The sequence below is a fragment of the Melanostigma gelatinosum genome (assembly GCF_949748355.1).
Source record: "Melanostigma gelatinosum genome assembly, chromosome: 8".
Lineage (NCBI taxonomy): Eukaryota > Metazoa > Chordata > Actinopteri > Perciformes > Zoarcidae > Melanostigma > Melanostigma gelatinosum.
In genome coordinates this window covers 15,516,316-15,532,431 of record NC_136641.1, presented here as the reverse complement: position 1 = coordinate 15,532,431, position 16,116 = coordinate 15,516,316, and the positions used below count along the sequence as shown (strand labels likewise).

At 46.8% G+C, this 16,116-nt stretch overlaps 1 protein-coding gene across 4 annotated transcripts in view; it reads right to left on the bottom strand.

Annotated features, from left to right (window-relative positions):
- Nucleotides 1-16,116, bottom strand: part of rarga (retinoic acid receptor gamma a) — a 42,414-nt gene that overhangs the window by 5,002 nt on the left and 21,296 nt on the right. For 3 of the 4 annotated variants that reach the window (XM_079274455.1, XM_079274454.1, XM_079274453.1), the window contains 2 exons: nucleotides 955-1,103; nucleotides 402-543 (listed from right to left, as the gene is read on the bottom strand). In XM_079274455.1, the coding sequence (XP_079130581.1) occupies nucleotides 402-543; nucleotides 955-1,103 (291 nt within the window). Of the gene's footprint in view, nucleotides 1-401; nucleotides 544-954; nucleotides 1,104-14,373; nucleotides 14,818-16,116 lie in introns of those variants that run through there. The other variant, XM_079274456.1, reaches the window with a different exon arrangement.

Here is a 16,116-nt window from a genome sequence, read left to right as displayed (position 1 = left end):
TGAAACAGGAAGTCAGAAATCATTTCGTAAAGAGATTAGTCATATGATTGGTACGGTGCCCAGCCTCGCCCCGATCACCACCCCTGGTAGGCTCATCATCTGCTTCTGCCTCTCCGCTGCATAGTTTCCCAGAGTCTCTGACTGAACATTAATAGATCAATAAATGCACACTGTGTGAATCAGGTCAGAGCTTTCCCTTTGTGGTGAAACATCTGATCTAAGCAGAATCCAAACTGCTTGCCAATGTTTCCAAGGTAGTCGGTATATCATACTGTGTCTTGATCTATGACTGAAACAGAGGCTTGTGTGTGTGTGTCTCTGGATATTCACATGCGAGTGAATGTGAATGTTTTGGAAGTTGGTCTCTCTATCTCTTAGGACTCCAGTCCAGTAGGGCTCACCTTCCTTGGACATGCCGACCTCAAAGCACTTCTGCAGTCTGCAGTACTGGCAGCGGTTGCGTGTGACCTTGTTAATCTGACAGTTCTTGTCTCGGTGGCAGGTGTACACCATGTTCTTCTGGATACTGCGGCGGAAGAAACCCTGGAGCACCAGGAAGCAGAGACAAAAGGGACGAGATTGAAGGATTGTGTGTTATAGTCAAGTCATCAAATTCAGGATGTGTTATTTAACTGTTTCTCTTTCAGAATAACTCTTCTTTCCTCTAGCTTTTCTAACCTGAACCCTAAAGTGAAGAGTGAAAAACTTTTTAAACTTTGTAATGTTCTGATTGGGTCTTTTCACTTTTTTTTCTTCTTTTGTCTTAGTTATTCCATTTCCCCCCACTACGATCTAACCCACATCACAGAAGTAGCTTCAGACTGCCTACTATAAAGCCCTTTCCTTCTTGATGAAAAGGCAGGTAACTAACTCCACCAACCCAGCGTTTTTCTAAATGTATGTAATAAATAAAGACAAAGCAGAGCTCAAAAGGCTCTGGCAGGTTCTTCTCACCTTGCAGCCTTCACAGGAGCTGACCCCGTAGTGGTACCCCGAGGACTTGTCCTGGCACACAAAGCAGGGCTTGTAGACACGAGGTGGGGGAGGTGGAGACGGAGAACTGGGTACCATCTCCTCTGAGCTGGTGCTCTGGGTCTCCACCGCTATGGAGAAGAAGAAGAAGAAAAAAAAAGACAGCGAAGCACATGAGCACATGATTTGTCACATATCCCTGTCCTACGGCGAGTCAGAAATGTCAAATGTGCACTTGTCAATGAATGTCGCAGATGTGGATAATCGAGTGTGTTCAACTGCCTTCAAACATGATGTGACAGCTGACAGCATTTCCTTTTCCATTTGATTTGTGATGCCAGCAAGAGATTCTAAGTCACAAGTACGTTCGGTGGGCCTGGAGGTGGATTGAGATACATTATCATATATTGCTTTCTAGCTTGACTTTCAACTGTTTCTATTTCCAGGCACCAATTACCACCATAAGGGGACGCAATCAGGTGCATGTTTGGGGAGATTATTGATTTGTGTGAACACAGAGAAACAAAAGGAAGAATGATTGTCTGACAGCAGAGACAAAACTGTTTTTTGCTGCAGTAAGCAGGAGCGCTGTTGATGGACAGCCCATCTGATAAGGCCAGGTAACAGAGTGAGCTGTTGCAGCCAAGAGTCAAAGCTGGCTCTTCCTCATTCCACAGACTCACGATGACATCTTGCACGCAGAGAGTAGAGAAATGTAGAACACGCATGCCTCCTTCTACTTTTTAAACTGGAACACAACTGTGACGTCAGAGTAACCTTGAGTCACATATTTGCTGTGGTACATTAAACTTCAATATATTCCAAAGAGGAACACATACAGGCTCTTTTGGATGCTCAAGTGTGCAGCGTATGGATTCCAGACTTCCCCTGAGAAACACAAGCTGCTCCACACACACACACACACACAGGACCAGATCCTCGTCACACATGCTAGCCTGCACAAACTCACGGACACACATGTTGCTCGGGGAAAGTATGGAATCCATAAGCTGCACACTTGAACATCGACTTACCCAGCAACACCTCTTTCAACTCTCACCCTTAGTTACCCTCAAACGTCAACCCCCAATACTGCATCCCACCACCCCCTGGACACACAAACCCTATTTTTTCGCTTGTTTCCTGGCCCTAAATTCCTCAGTGCAGCCCTGCCAGGTTTTAATAGAGGCCCAGGCTCGTAAGGCGGCCTATAAAGGCGGTCCCATGGCTGGACTGGAGGCCCCAGCCCGGCTGGCCTACACTTTATAGGGACTCGGTCACCTTGGGCAGCTATTCACACCACCAGCTGTAGCTCCCAACCCGTAAAAAAAGCCAATCATAAAATAAAAAACAGGGAGGCTCTAAAATTCTAACTTTTATTGCACCCCCCCCCCCCTCCCTGAACCTTCAATGGAAAGCACAGAGGGTTAGCCTAAACTTAACCTACACCCCCCCCCCTCTCTCTCAAGAACCACCAGCTTGTCTTTTTACAAGAGAGGGGAGACTTCAAAAAGGGGATAAAAAACAGAGAAAGGGGCAGAAGAGGGGGAAAGGGGGAGGAGAAGACCCTGTTGCTCCTGAGGGCAAGTCTTGTTCAAGACCAAGCTGACCATCACTACCACTGCTGCTATACAGCTGCTGTGACTGCCCAGCTACTACCTCATTAATGATAGAAACAGAAAAGCTTTTTTTCATTTGTGGCCCGCTGCTCAAACATCTGTTTTTCATATGCATTTTTATATTTCACAATTCAGAATCCACATTCAAATTCCTGCTTTGAAAGCTTTACTTTGCTGGAGGCAAAGATGTTTTCCATTAGTTTAAATAGCAATACCGAAGCCAAATGTGCAAATCAAACTCAAACCTGAAGTTTACACCCGCTGAATGTTTCTACAGCAGTTCTCATATCTCCCTGGCCAGAATGTAACAAAGCAGCAGGGTCAGAGGGAGAGCAGAAACCCTCTGAACGTGCCATGAACCTCCATGTTTATGCAATAATAACAGCAGCAAATGAGGCTCCAGACCGAGTGCTGACAACCCCTTAGAAAAGGGACAAACCATATGTGGCGTCAAGTAACGAACACTGACTGACACCGTCTAAATGGAGGAAGAAAGCGAGCCAAAGAGAGAAAGGCCATCCTGGAGAAACGTCGGGCAGCGATGAGAGAGAAAATACATCAGGCTCCATCAACACGTTGAACCTGGTTCCTGCCAGAGAACATGACTCCTGAACCCGCCTCCCAGACATTCGCCTCATTCAGCCCGCTCCATCCAAAATCCCCTGCACCACTTACCCCAGGGCGCCACAGTGAGAGAGCCCTTTCAGGCAGCCCCTTTCCCCAGTCTCCTCAACTCAGCTCATCACTGTTTAGAAAACAAAGCCCTGTGAAATGAGAGGCCCTCCTTATCAGCGCTCCGAGGCCCGGGGCACCATTTGCATGACAATCCGCCGGCCGAGGCCTGTGAGTCGATGACGGACGGATGAGATGAGAGGACTGGGATAGGTGGGTGGCTGCTGTTGTTGGGGGAGGAGAAGAGGATACGACAGGCAGGAAGGAGGGATAGTTACCAGTAGCCACTGTTCGTTTCCTGCTAAGTATCAGTTTACTCCCTAATCCCTTCTCTCAATGCTCTCTGTGCACAAGTGGCCCAGCTGCACTGACCAGGCCTAATCCCCTGGTCAAATACACACACGGATACCATTCAAGGGCTACAAACGGCCTCGGGAGGATAATATTCACTGGCTACAAGCAACAACAATCCTCCCTCCCCTGCATTACACTAAAGTGCTTCAGCGTGAGTGGGATGCGCAGTACATCATTCTCAACAACCTCATTAGATGTGAAATGTAACTGCACACGACAGAAATAGCTGTTTGGCTGAAGGTGACTTCAACTAGGTCAATTGCATTACATTCTAGGTCAGGTCAACTGGGCCATTTGACGTCCCTTTAGATTCGACGGACACAATGGGAAGGAAAAAGATTGAATAGGAAGAGATTATAAGGAAAAACAGGAAACTTCCTGGTAACACTGAGGCGGCCTGCTGTTCACTCAACTGGAAAGGGGAGTGTTTCTAATGTATGTGAGCAAAGGCCGTGACTATGCAGCTTGTGCTTTGTGTCGCAACACACTCCTTTTAACTGAGCAGCATATGACATTCTGGCAGGGTTACAAGTATTCTTTCACAATAGGCTTGCAGATTATGTCTACGTGACTTCGTGATTGAATCTTCAGTGGGACGCGGCTCCAGAATCTAGTCTTGGCATGTGACAGCAAATGCACAGGCGACAGTGTCCACACATTAAAGTACCTGAGTGAATGGCACAGACAGATTTCTGTGCTTGATTTCTGCTCAGCCAGCGGCCCTGCCCAATCTTTGCAGCCTCTATTTGATTTGCAAATGCAGGACTGTTTGTAACAGTGCGCTACAGTGAGCTCCACTGTTCTCCATTAAAATATCCTCCTTGTGTGTGTGTGTGTGTGTGTGTGTGTGTGTGTGGGGGGGGGGGGGGGGGGGGAGGCAGCTTATGCGCAAGTTTTTTTCTGTCCGTGTTAAACTGCAAGCACAGGCATGTGGGGCCTTTGTCTCCATCTCTACCTTCATTAAACAGCTTGTACAGCTTGCGTGTCCTTGTCGAAAGCACCGAGCAGTAAAAGAGTGTGTGAGACTTGAAGGCAGTGTGCGAGAGAGAGGCACACAGTAGGGCTCACTGTGAAAATAGGGGTGGGCATTGGGCAGACAGCAGACAGCAGTGGCAGAAGGGGAGCAGATTGAGAGAGGATGGCGAACAGTGGGCTGGAAGACTTGCTGGCACACGAGGTGGGGCCTTTGAGGGTGCCGTTGGCCCTCTCTACCCCATGGCAGAGGCTACAGCTCCACAGGCTCCACTGAGTGACCAGAAACCCACTGAAAGGTTTCTATGAAGAACTGGGCTTCGTAAAAGAGGAAAAGAAAGTACCACACCCTTGTCAGTAGTGGCAGCAAGTTTCACTCTCCTTCTCTGCCCACGTCTTCCTGCCATCCCGCTGAGGCTTCTGCTTCAAGGTCCCACACAACAGCCTAGTTTCCTTCCTCTTGTCAATCTTTCCGGAGGATCTCCGTCACTGCTTTTCTAGCCACTTCTGTGTCCCTCGCTGCTACACCTTTTTACATGCGCCTCCATTTCCCACAGGTCGAAATAATACTGCTGCTCTGTTCAAGCTCTGTTGCACACAATTGAGTCACCTGCAGGCTTTTAAAAGGGAGGTCTATCAAGTCTCTATTGTGTCGAGTTGCACAAGCGCTCACAGTGTAACCTCCCTACAACTGACAAAGAAATGGTTTATATGGTGAGGAAGTCAAACGCTGGAAGGAGTGAGGGAGGAATGTGTGTGTGTTGACAAGGAGGGGGGATGCTTTCATTAAAAGGTGCTGAGCAGTAGCAACACCTTTCAACAGCTGTCAGAAAGCTCATTACCTGGACTCCTACTGACACACACACACATTCACTCACACGCCTGTAAAGAGGCCTGTAAGCTGTCTTTTAAAACAAGGTCTATGATAAAACTGGGCTGTCGACCAGGAGATTGCTCAGGTTTGAGCGGTGAAAAGACATAAAGCTGGCTAGGAGTGGTGAGAAACACACACACACACACACACACACACCTCCAGGAATTTACACCCTTCTGTCAGAACCAGCAGAAAGTCATGAAACACAGAGAGAGACGAACACGTGTGAACCCACATGATGCACACATATGATCTGAGACCAGACGGATAAAAGGAGTAGAACGTTTTGGCATATGTTCATGGCTGTTTCATTTATTTTTTACTTTTTGAGACTGACACAACGTGACATGCCACACAAACTCCTGCCAACACACACACACACACACACACACACACACACACACACACACACACACACGCGTCTTTATCTACAGCTCCCCCTAAGAAAGTGTACAAGCAGTGCAGAGCAGGAAAGGCAGCAGGTGGGATAAGCCTGTATCCTCAGGGCACATTTTAAAAAGTGGAATTACCCTTGCAGTCTGCTGGTGCTCTCAAAACACCCTTTCTTCTTTACAGCACCTCATAAAGGGCCTTTTGATATTTTCTTGATGGAGTCGGCCAAGCCAACATTTGGCAGCAAGCGCCCCCCTTTTCCTGCACCACACAACCCTGTCAAGAAACACACGAGTTGGCTTCAAACGGACAAACTTGCCCACCGAGCTGCCTGTCCCACATGAACCCGGCGAAAAAAGAAAAAAGAAAGTTTCCTTCAAATGTCCTTGAACAAAACCTGAGGAAGGCGGGATTAAAATGAGAGGGGAAATTGAAGGAAACACACGTTCATTGAAAGGATTTTAGTCAGTGGCCTTTTAGGGCAAGTGCAGGAAAAAAGCAGACAGTCAAGTGCAGATCTGTGGAAAAAACGTGCCCTCTCATCCCTGTGGTGAGCTCAAGCTGACTCTTCATCTGCCCACCAGAAGACACAGAGGAACACAGCTCTCCTCCGGTGACTGCACAGTGAACCCAAACCTGGCAATCCGGCGCAGGCTTGGGCCATTGATCATGTCAAGTAGACAGGACAACTCACGGGCAGGCGAGGAAGCCGACAGAGAGCGGCGGCAGGCAGACAGGCGAGGTGAGGAGAGAGGACAGGAGAGACATGGGAGGCAAATCCTGAGTCCTTTGATCCTCAGGTTGTTTCTCGTCCTCCCAGACTTCCTCTCACCATCTGTAGCCCTGGCTCTCACCTGTCTGTCTCTGGCAAGTCCACCAGCGCTTGTTCAATGGCTATTGCTTCCTCCCAACAACAATAGAAACCTACAAAAGTAGAAGTAGCCCAGCCCCGGCTGCAGCCTTGCTCTGTCAGAGGAAGCGAGGGGGAAAGGAGGATAACGTAAACAACAACAGTAGTATTCACTCCAGCTCATTGGGGAAGCACCGCAGACCAAAGCATGCAAACGCAAACCTCTTATTGGAAGGAACCAGCACACCCACAAGTAGTAACACAGTTCATTCCCACTTAACATGTAAATGAATGTGCCAAAGCATCCGCACACACTACAATACGCGTTTCCTCTTGCTTTTTTTCCCCGGCGTAGCATCTATCTAATATCTCGATCTAACAATTTGGCTTTACAGCTACAGTTTTCCTCCCTCTTTTCACAAAGGACTTTAAAGGCAGCACTATGGGAGAGAGTCAAAAGCAAAGACTCAAAGTAAAATGTGTTTCGGTTTTGTCTATATGTTGCTGTCTGTTTCTCTATGAATTTTAACTCCGTTTCAATTTGAGATTTTGTTATTTTAGGCTGCCTTGGGACAGCAGATGGAAATTAGCCTATCTGGCTAACTCTGGCTCACTTACAGTGTAACTGTTGATTAGTGTGCATTGTCCCTGAAAAATGAATGAATAAATAAATAAAATAAAATAAAAACAGATCGACAGTGAGAGGGCAGCCAGAAAATGACTGTGGTTTCCTGACGTCTCAGTGAGTAACACATACGTACGGGGTGATTTTAGAAACACTACAACACTGGCACCAACACTCTGAGTCATACCAGACATAGGAGTCGCTCTGAGAAACTTCTGCTTTGAGTGGTTCAGTGGAGCAATGATGCATAACAGAGTTTTTCACTTTTGCTTGGCAACCAACCGCCAACAGGTTGCCCATCTCTGCGTCTGGGTGGAGCCTGTCTGAGCACTGACAAGAAATTCAGATTGAGGCCCTGCAGTGATGCATTTCCTTCTCTGTCTGCCTCTCGGCGCGTTGGAAGTTCCATGTGACATTAATGTGAGGCGACACATCTCAATTTGATATTTGGACGATAAGCATTCAGAGAATACGTCACAGAGAAAGCAAGCAATGCCCATTCAGTCAGTTCCCATAACAGAAGCACACCCTGAACTCGTTCAGCGTTCCTGAACAAGGCATAAATCACTTCAAGCAGCCCGAACGCCTCTGCTGGATCACTTCCTGTCGAACTGGCTGTCTGTCTGTCTGTCTGGCAGGTTTTCTCTCAGTGTTTTCTGGCAAGTGAGGTGCTCAAGCAGTGGAGCAGGAGCTGATGAATCCAGGCCTACTGACAGGCTCTCATTCAATCACAGGCAATGCTACAGTAAAGACATGGACATATGATCTGCTAGTTTGAAGAGCATGTGATTTGTGTCTTTGTGTCTCACTATACCTGCCTGTGTGTGTCATGTGTGTACGTAAGAATGCACTTCTGCAGGGATGTTTACACACAATTCAGTAATTGTCGGTTTTCCTTGACATGTGTGCATGACAAAGAGCCAGCACAGGGAATGTATCGCTGTGAATGCAATGGAGAGGGATGAAGGGTCATTATTGTGCATTGAATTCAAAATGACTACAGCCGAAGTCTGGCGAAACAGAAACAGAAAATAAAATAAAATACCGTACTTTACACAGCTGTGGAGTAGACAAATTGTAAAATTCAGACACATGCTCAAAGTAAAAGGAAAAACTGTGTTTTTGGTTGAAGAATATTCTAGTAAGTTGGAGAGAAATCTGACCACTGACCAGCTGTATGTAACGTTTTTTAAGATGTGAACACATTCTCCTGTTTCCTGCCTTGACCTGATTTCTACCAATAACCTGCACTTGTAAACATAGTCAGAGAGCGAACACAGAAACAGGCACACATGCACACAGTGGCATCTGTTCAGTTTTCCATTGGCATTCATGTTTTCACACAACAAACTCCCAAACTGTCAGCTAAGCACACAATTACAGTCATGTTAGCTTACACACACACACACACACACACACCTGCTCCCCCTCACTGATCTACACAGGCAAAATGTACACACAAACAAATTAACTAATGCAAGTTTATACAAATTAACTCATGCACCATTTCCAGACAAGAGGCCATGGCAGTTGCACATATGCACATAGGCACAATTTGACAAATGTCTTAGTGAACACAACACCAGGGGGCCTCCCTCCCCTCCCTCGGCCAACTTCTCTTCCATCACTCTCCACCCCTGAGCCCAGATTATAGCTGTACTGCACCGGCCGCCCACCACTCCCTGCCAAACACTGTCGGCTGCGTAAACACAGCCCATTCACACACACACACACGGAGGGAGGACAGTCAGGCTCGTCTGGGTTTCTAGTCGCGGCATGGCTGTCCGAGCCCTCCGCTTCTCATAACAGTGAGCCCCTAGCAACGCTCGAGCCAAGCTGTCAGTCAATAACATGATGGTAACAGAACTGCTATATTCACACTCAGCTCACACATGGCTCTGAGCTGACTTACACACACTCCTATAGATGCTACACACAAATACACGTGCACAACGGCACATTGCGTGCTCACCAGTGAAAAATGAACTCTCACAGGTGCATGCATGAGTACACCGCGCGCACACAAAAAAGGCCAAGTTGCACACACATACACACACACACTCCCTGCCAATTCCCCACGCCTTTGTGCAAGGGAAAATGTGCCTGGCAGCCAGTAAACAGCTACAATAGTAGCTGCCAGACATGGGTGTCCGGGTGGGCAGCTACAATACCTCCGTGACCAGCAAACTATTGTGAAAGAACTTACGAAAGTCCACATTATATACTCTGCTGATACAGAAGGGCAAACTGTTGGCCCAGTTGCCTCATAACAGCCTGAACGGGACTCTTCAGAATGTTTCAGCAGAGGCACTCTTGTGAAACACTTCTAAAAACAATTCACGAAGATGGACAGAACGTCCAATGTGACAGATTCAGCCTCCACGCGGTGGTTGATGAGTTTTATTTACAGTGGTGTGACTGACGCTGTTGAGGGGCTATAAACTGCTGGTAGAGCAGAGCTGGATTCCAACACAGGCCTGTGGAATCCAGCCTGGCACATTGTCTGTCTCTGGATTTGACACAGCAGTCTGGGTGCCCAACGCCAGCCAAACAGGCACGTAAACACCACATACATTGACATATAGGAGTTCACATATAGACTCTACACACGCAAGCACGGGCTGACACACTCATATTTATAGGCACAAAAACACATTAAAGGGGGGCTTATGGAAATAACTTTAAGCAACTGCAGGGATTGAAACTGTTTATTTATAGGTGGCACTGCCTATTAATGGCCTTGGCTATGACTGCAGAACTGAGACAGATCTGTTAGCAAGGTGGTGTGATACACCGAGTCCTTATCCTGAAAATGGCTTCCTGCTGTGAAAATGTTTTCCATGCTGTAAAGTAATATAATACAGTACATGTTTTTTACAGCTGCTCTTGATATAGAGTATTGTTAAGAATGCATATAGAAACGCACACACATACAAATACCTACACTTATAGATACATAGCCGCGTGCGCCTTTCCCCAGACGGCAGCTTTGCAAAATAGGGGCTCTCTATCCACTCACACTGACGTTTGGTGCTTTTTCGATTACAGAACAAAAAAAGTTCCTCTCATGTTTCAGTTTTTTGTGCATTTCATGTTGAACTCATCTTCTACTTCAAACAGCTCATTTAGTTGCATTAGAATAATTGTTTTCAGAGACGAGTGAAGGCCTTTCATCGGTCATATCAATTTCGACTCAGTGACCTGGGACCAGCTCACTACTTAAGCCTTTTAACTTCAGCACATTCATTTGACATTATCTTGAAAGGATCAACAAGGTTTATGTGTATATAACAGCACTGACAAGTCCTCATTAGACCAGCAACCGCGGTACTCTGTCTCCTTCATTCTCTGTCATACACACCCCCTTACCCAAGATACCACTATCTATTCCCAGTCCTGCCTCCTCAGGCATTCTAATCTTTTAATTGAATCTTTTGTAATTATAATGAAAGAACTGCGGACTTCCATCAGGGAGAAAATGATCGGGGGCCAGAATGTGCCAGCGGTCACAGGAAGCTCTTATTTCTCTGCCATTGCTGCTGAGATATACCCCCATTTCAATTAGCTCCTCAATTCACATTTGAACAGCACATTAAGGTAAAACAAAGAGACGTATGTGCCGATGTGTGTGTGTGCACGTGTGTGAAGGATCGCACACAAGGTGATGGGTCAGTCTATCACTCTGTTACTACCTTGTCACTCTCTTGATTGTGTCGCTTGGAAGCATCACAATTAATATCCAAACAGTGTTACAAAAAAGAAAGAAGCTACGAGTGTATTTTGGTGAGAAAAACACACTTCTTCTGACCCTGAAGAACTGCTAAGCGTAATTGCCTCATTCTTCTAAGCAAATGAACATTGACAGAGAGGGAATCGGTCTGCATAGCATCTCTGAAATGGCTTCTATGGCAGGTGACTAATTCAGTTCTCATTGATGTATGACTAAATCAGTGTCCATTATCCTTACGTGCAAGGCAGCTCAGATGTAGTACCAGCTACGTGGTATAAGGCACTTAAGAGCATTACACAAGCCAAACTGGTTGAAAGGGTCTCCTTTTCAGCAAGCTGACAAGGCCGGCACACATGGTGTAGATCTGGCATTGGCCAGCCCGTAGCCTTGTAAGAAATTTGAGCATAGAACTGTGTTTAGTAGCTGTAATAAAAGTGTTCAATGATTCATATTTAAGAATTCATAATTAGTCATAATCATAAGGGTTTTGGAAATGCATAATTAAGATAAGCATAAAGTGTTTTAGGATTAGTCGCTAAAAGACATGAAGCTTCTGCCAAGTTGCAGAAGTTTAACTTTTATACTGAAGGATTATCATAGAAGGGATTAAGCAATAACTGACAGTCTTTGAATGTGTTAGTAAACTCAGGGACAGAAAGGCAGACAGGCGAATACACTCCTGGAAGTTAGCCAATAGGAATTGGGATAAACGGAAGAGGAGGTGTTTTGAACGGATGTGGGTGGTTTCATTTCAAGTCTTTTTCTCTCTCACGTGATGGCTCTCAGAGGACGGACGGGTTTTATACCTGAGGAGCTGAGTTGAGTTTTTTGCAAACGGGGTTTTATTGATTTAATATTTCATGGAAATAGTGTACTTCACTGTAAAGACTGTACTTGCATCAGTGGGATTAAATTCCTTTTAATTGTAAACCAGTCTTGGTAGATTTCTTATTGCAGCGTGTCCACTGTAAACAGCAGCGGGACACGTGCTCTGGCCTCCTCGCTGTGGGACAGACTCAAACTTCCACAGCCTCTCACTAACCTCTGACATTGAGGTCTCCCACTGGTGGACAGAAAAACAGGAAAACTGACCACACACTTTTAAGTCCTCTAACTGTCCCGGGCTAACAGCCAACGACAGTGACACTTATCACCGCAGGAGATTTACTGCCAGGACAATAGGATGTACTCATTTTGTATAAGATTTAGGGGCACAACGTTTTTCTATTGCATTTTCGACAGATTATCAAAGAACTACTGACACCCATGTTTTCACGAAATACACCTCAAAGCGCTTCTTTTTGGACCACAGTAATTAGTTGGTGCGTATCATGCCAGGGCCAGGTGACTCTCTTTACAAACCCTGTGGTTATTTTGGAGAGCAGAGTGTGTGCTTGTGTGAGCGTGGCATGAGGAGCCAGACAGGTCCCTCTGTTGTGCAGCTGGGCTGGCTTAATGAGATATCAGACTCAAACATCACTTCATCAGCCTCATTGATGAGGACAATGAGGGGCAACTGCTTCAGCAAAGAGAGGCATTATGGCTCCTTGTGTGGGGATAGGGCTGCCTTGTTTACAAAGGTTATTGGGCACAGAGGGCTTGAAACAGTACACCACACCAGCCTCCACTTTGCTCTGCTCTGCTAGACTCAGCTCCTTTACCCTCGGGGCAGCTTCTCAGGACTTTTTCTTTTTTTTTCTTCTTTTTTTTTTTTTTTTTTTTTAAATCGCTTTGATTTTCTGGAACAAAGGCCCAAAAGAAAAATGTACTTCTGGAATCTCGAGGCCTAATTTTCAAATGTATGCATGTGTGTGAATGGGCTAAATGGAGAGCCCATAGAAGTCTGATTGATTAAATCAACAAATCTCATCTTGTTATCATCAGGGTTCCCCTAGCTAAGCAGAGCAAGCTGGGCTGGCTGGAGTCCCCCCTGGCCTCGGCCTTCCCTGACAGAGCATCTGTCTTCATTAAAGCTCAGCCAGTGTGCATGACAGCCACTGAAACACTGGTGTCTTCACGATTAATGAAGACAGATGAGTCCCCCCGAGAGGCAGTCAAAAGGAACAAAAAGCAAGAGGATGAACAAACAGACAAATACTAAAAAAATAAGAACCAATTTCAAAAAGCTCCCCAAAAACAAGAACACAGTCCGGCTGTTTGTCCCACTGCTCTATCTCTTCTTGTATTCTTGATTGTTTTTCCACTGTCATATCTGGCTTGTCTCCCTCCACACTTCTCCCACCATACTATGCACACACACCCCCACTCCTTTTCCACTCTCACACGCTCTCTCACAGCAGTAGTGGCCCCCTGGAAGTGTATGGAAATGGACCCCAGTTTTGTCTTTACAGAGACAGGCCTGTTGTTAGAGTCAGAGCGTTGTCTGAAGTCAGAGGGGGGAGAAGGGAGAGGAAAAATGAGAGTCTGACAGAGAAAAAGGGAAAAAAAAGAAACATCCCTCTGCTTTTTTAGACTGTGCATGTATTCTACATTTCTAATTTATTCATTTATCCATTAAATAATTCATCTACTTATTAATTCATAGCTCCAGAGGAATATCATTATCCATCTTGCATCCAGAAGCATACACAAACCGATGACCTAGGAGGATTGTAGCAGGCTACACAAAACTTTTAACATCTGTAACATTAAACAGGCTATTTGTCAAAAACAGGTCATAAGAAATACATCAGAGACCAGACTTGTAGTGTCAAAACCACAACAAGAAAGGACAATGAACTAAAATGTCAGTGTTTGTTTGTCTTCTTCCTGTAGCACACCATTTGCTTTCCCCTTTCTTTCATGTGTGCATACTTGTAGTTTTGTTTTTAGTATACACCTGGCAAGGTCAAACCTCAGGTGATTACACATTATCACTGAAACTTGACTCCATGGGCTCAAGCCCACAAGTACACACACACACACACACACACACACACACACACACACACACACACATGCATATCATATCATAGCAGAGAGTTTCTTTCAGATGGCTGAGCAGCTCAAAATGTCTGTGGGCTGTGAGGGGGGAGAGGAGAGGAGAGGAAAAGAGAGGAGAGGAGACTGTTTGTCCCAGTCTTTTCCTGTGCTGCTCTGTAGCCCCTGACAGCAGCCCCCTTGGTTGAGCCCTGAGGGGTAAGCAAGCCAGCAATGAGAGAGAGAGCGAGAGAGAGAGAGAGAGAGAGAGAGAGAGAGAGAGAGAGTGTGTGTGTGTGTCAGAGAGAGAGAGAGGGAGACACGAGACAGACAGATGGAGCGAGACAGACATGATTGTGTCATACAAGAAATCCAAAACAGGATGCCACTTACACTGAACGCTGGCACTGCCCGTCCAAGCAAAGGGGTCCAGCCCCGCAAAGAAGGGGCTCGCCTTCCGCAGCATGCATGCACCCCGGCTGGTGACATCATAGAGCTGACGGGGGCCCATTCCCAGAGCCTCCATGCAGTCGAACATGGCACCCACACCCCCCTCCCGCCCTCAGCGAGAAATCACTCCGAGCCCTCAAGTCCTGCCTGCGTCCTGCCCCGCTTCCACCGCGCACGTCACTCGCTGAGGCAGTGACAACAACAAACAGCAGCAACAGCTAGCTGGATCTGCTGCCTTCACTTATCTCTCGCTGTCACCCTCTCTGCTGCTCTTTCCTGCCGATACTGGAGTTTCCCCTCTTTCCCTCTCAGCTGGAAAGCAGATCTGGATCCTGGCTGAGCTGAGCGTGACTCTCTCCTCTCCCCCCCCCTGCCCTTGGGTGAGCTGCTCTCTGTCTGCTGTAACAGACCTAAATAACAGCCTCTCACAGCTCTGGCTGAGCCCCAGACACGGCGGAGCGAACCAACTGCCTCGGCATGACGCTCTGAGAGGGGGTGGAGAGAGAGAGAGAGAGCGAGAGAGAGAGAGAGAGAGAGAGAGAGAGAGAGAGAGAGAGAGAGAGAGAGAGAGAGAGAGAGAGAGAGAGAGAGAGAGAGAGAGAGAGAGAGAGAGAGAATGCCAGAGAGGGAGGGCTAGGAGAGAGGGACCCAGGAGGAGTGGGGAGAGGGAGGGAGAGGGGGGGAGAGGGAGGGAGAGGGAGGAAGAGGGGGCCGGCCAGCAGAGCCTGCACTCGAGGAAGAACTGATCTGGTTAGAGGACAAAACTCTATTCCCATTCTTCATTTGCTTCTTTTTTTTTGTCCGTGCTGCTTTCGTGTTTCATATTTCATCCTTGAACGCAAACAAACACAGTCCCCCCCCCCCCCTCCCCTCCCCTCTCCTCCCCTCTCCTCCCCTCGTGTCCCATTCAGATCTGGTCCCTGTCTCTTCCATCGCACCTCCCCCAATTCCCCTGCAGTAAATATGAGCCCCCTCCCCTCCCTTCTCTGAGCCCCCGTCTCTAATCATAACCATATTAAAGTCCAGCCACTGCTGGCCGGGTGAGTATGTGTGTGTGAGAAAGAGAGCCAGAGAGAGCGAGGAAGAACATTGTGCTGTGGTTGAACCCAGAAACCAGATGCCAGGGTAAATCCCTCCCTCTCTGTCCGTCTGAGGGAACAGAGGATGGGCAGTTCTTTCTGTCTCTCAAGTGCTTTTAACAGATGAATGAGGGCTGCCTTGCTCAATCCCTGCAGTGCATTTACACAGACAAATACCCCCAATATACAAACGCACCATGTGCTGGACACACTTCTCACAGGTTCTCTTGACCCTGTTTGTGATTTATCTCCGAGCAACCGTTGTGAAGAAATACAGAGAGATGCAAGGATGCAGATGTGACGCGGCTGTGCAAGTAATGAATTTGAATAATGTGCTACCCGAATGTATCATCGAGCCCAAAAGAAAATTCTGCCTTCCACGTTTAGCTTTCTTAAACCCAGGCTTTTCTGTGTATCGATAAAATAATTCAATTTAAAACAGAGCAGTGCCCTCACAGTGACAGTAAATCAAAGGAAAATCAATAGGCGGTCTGCGGTCAATAAAAAGGCCTGTCACTGGTCCTAACTGTTCATCAGCAGATGGATGGACTCTGGCTAGGCGAAAGCAAACAGCTTGATACAATGGGAGATATATTATAATAGAATG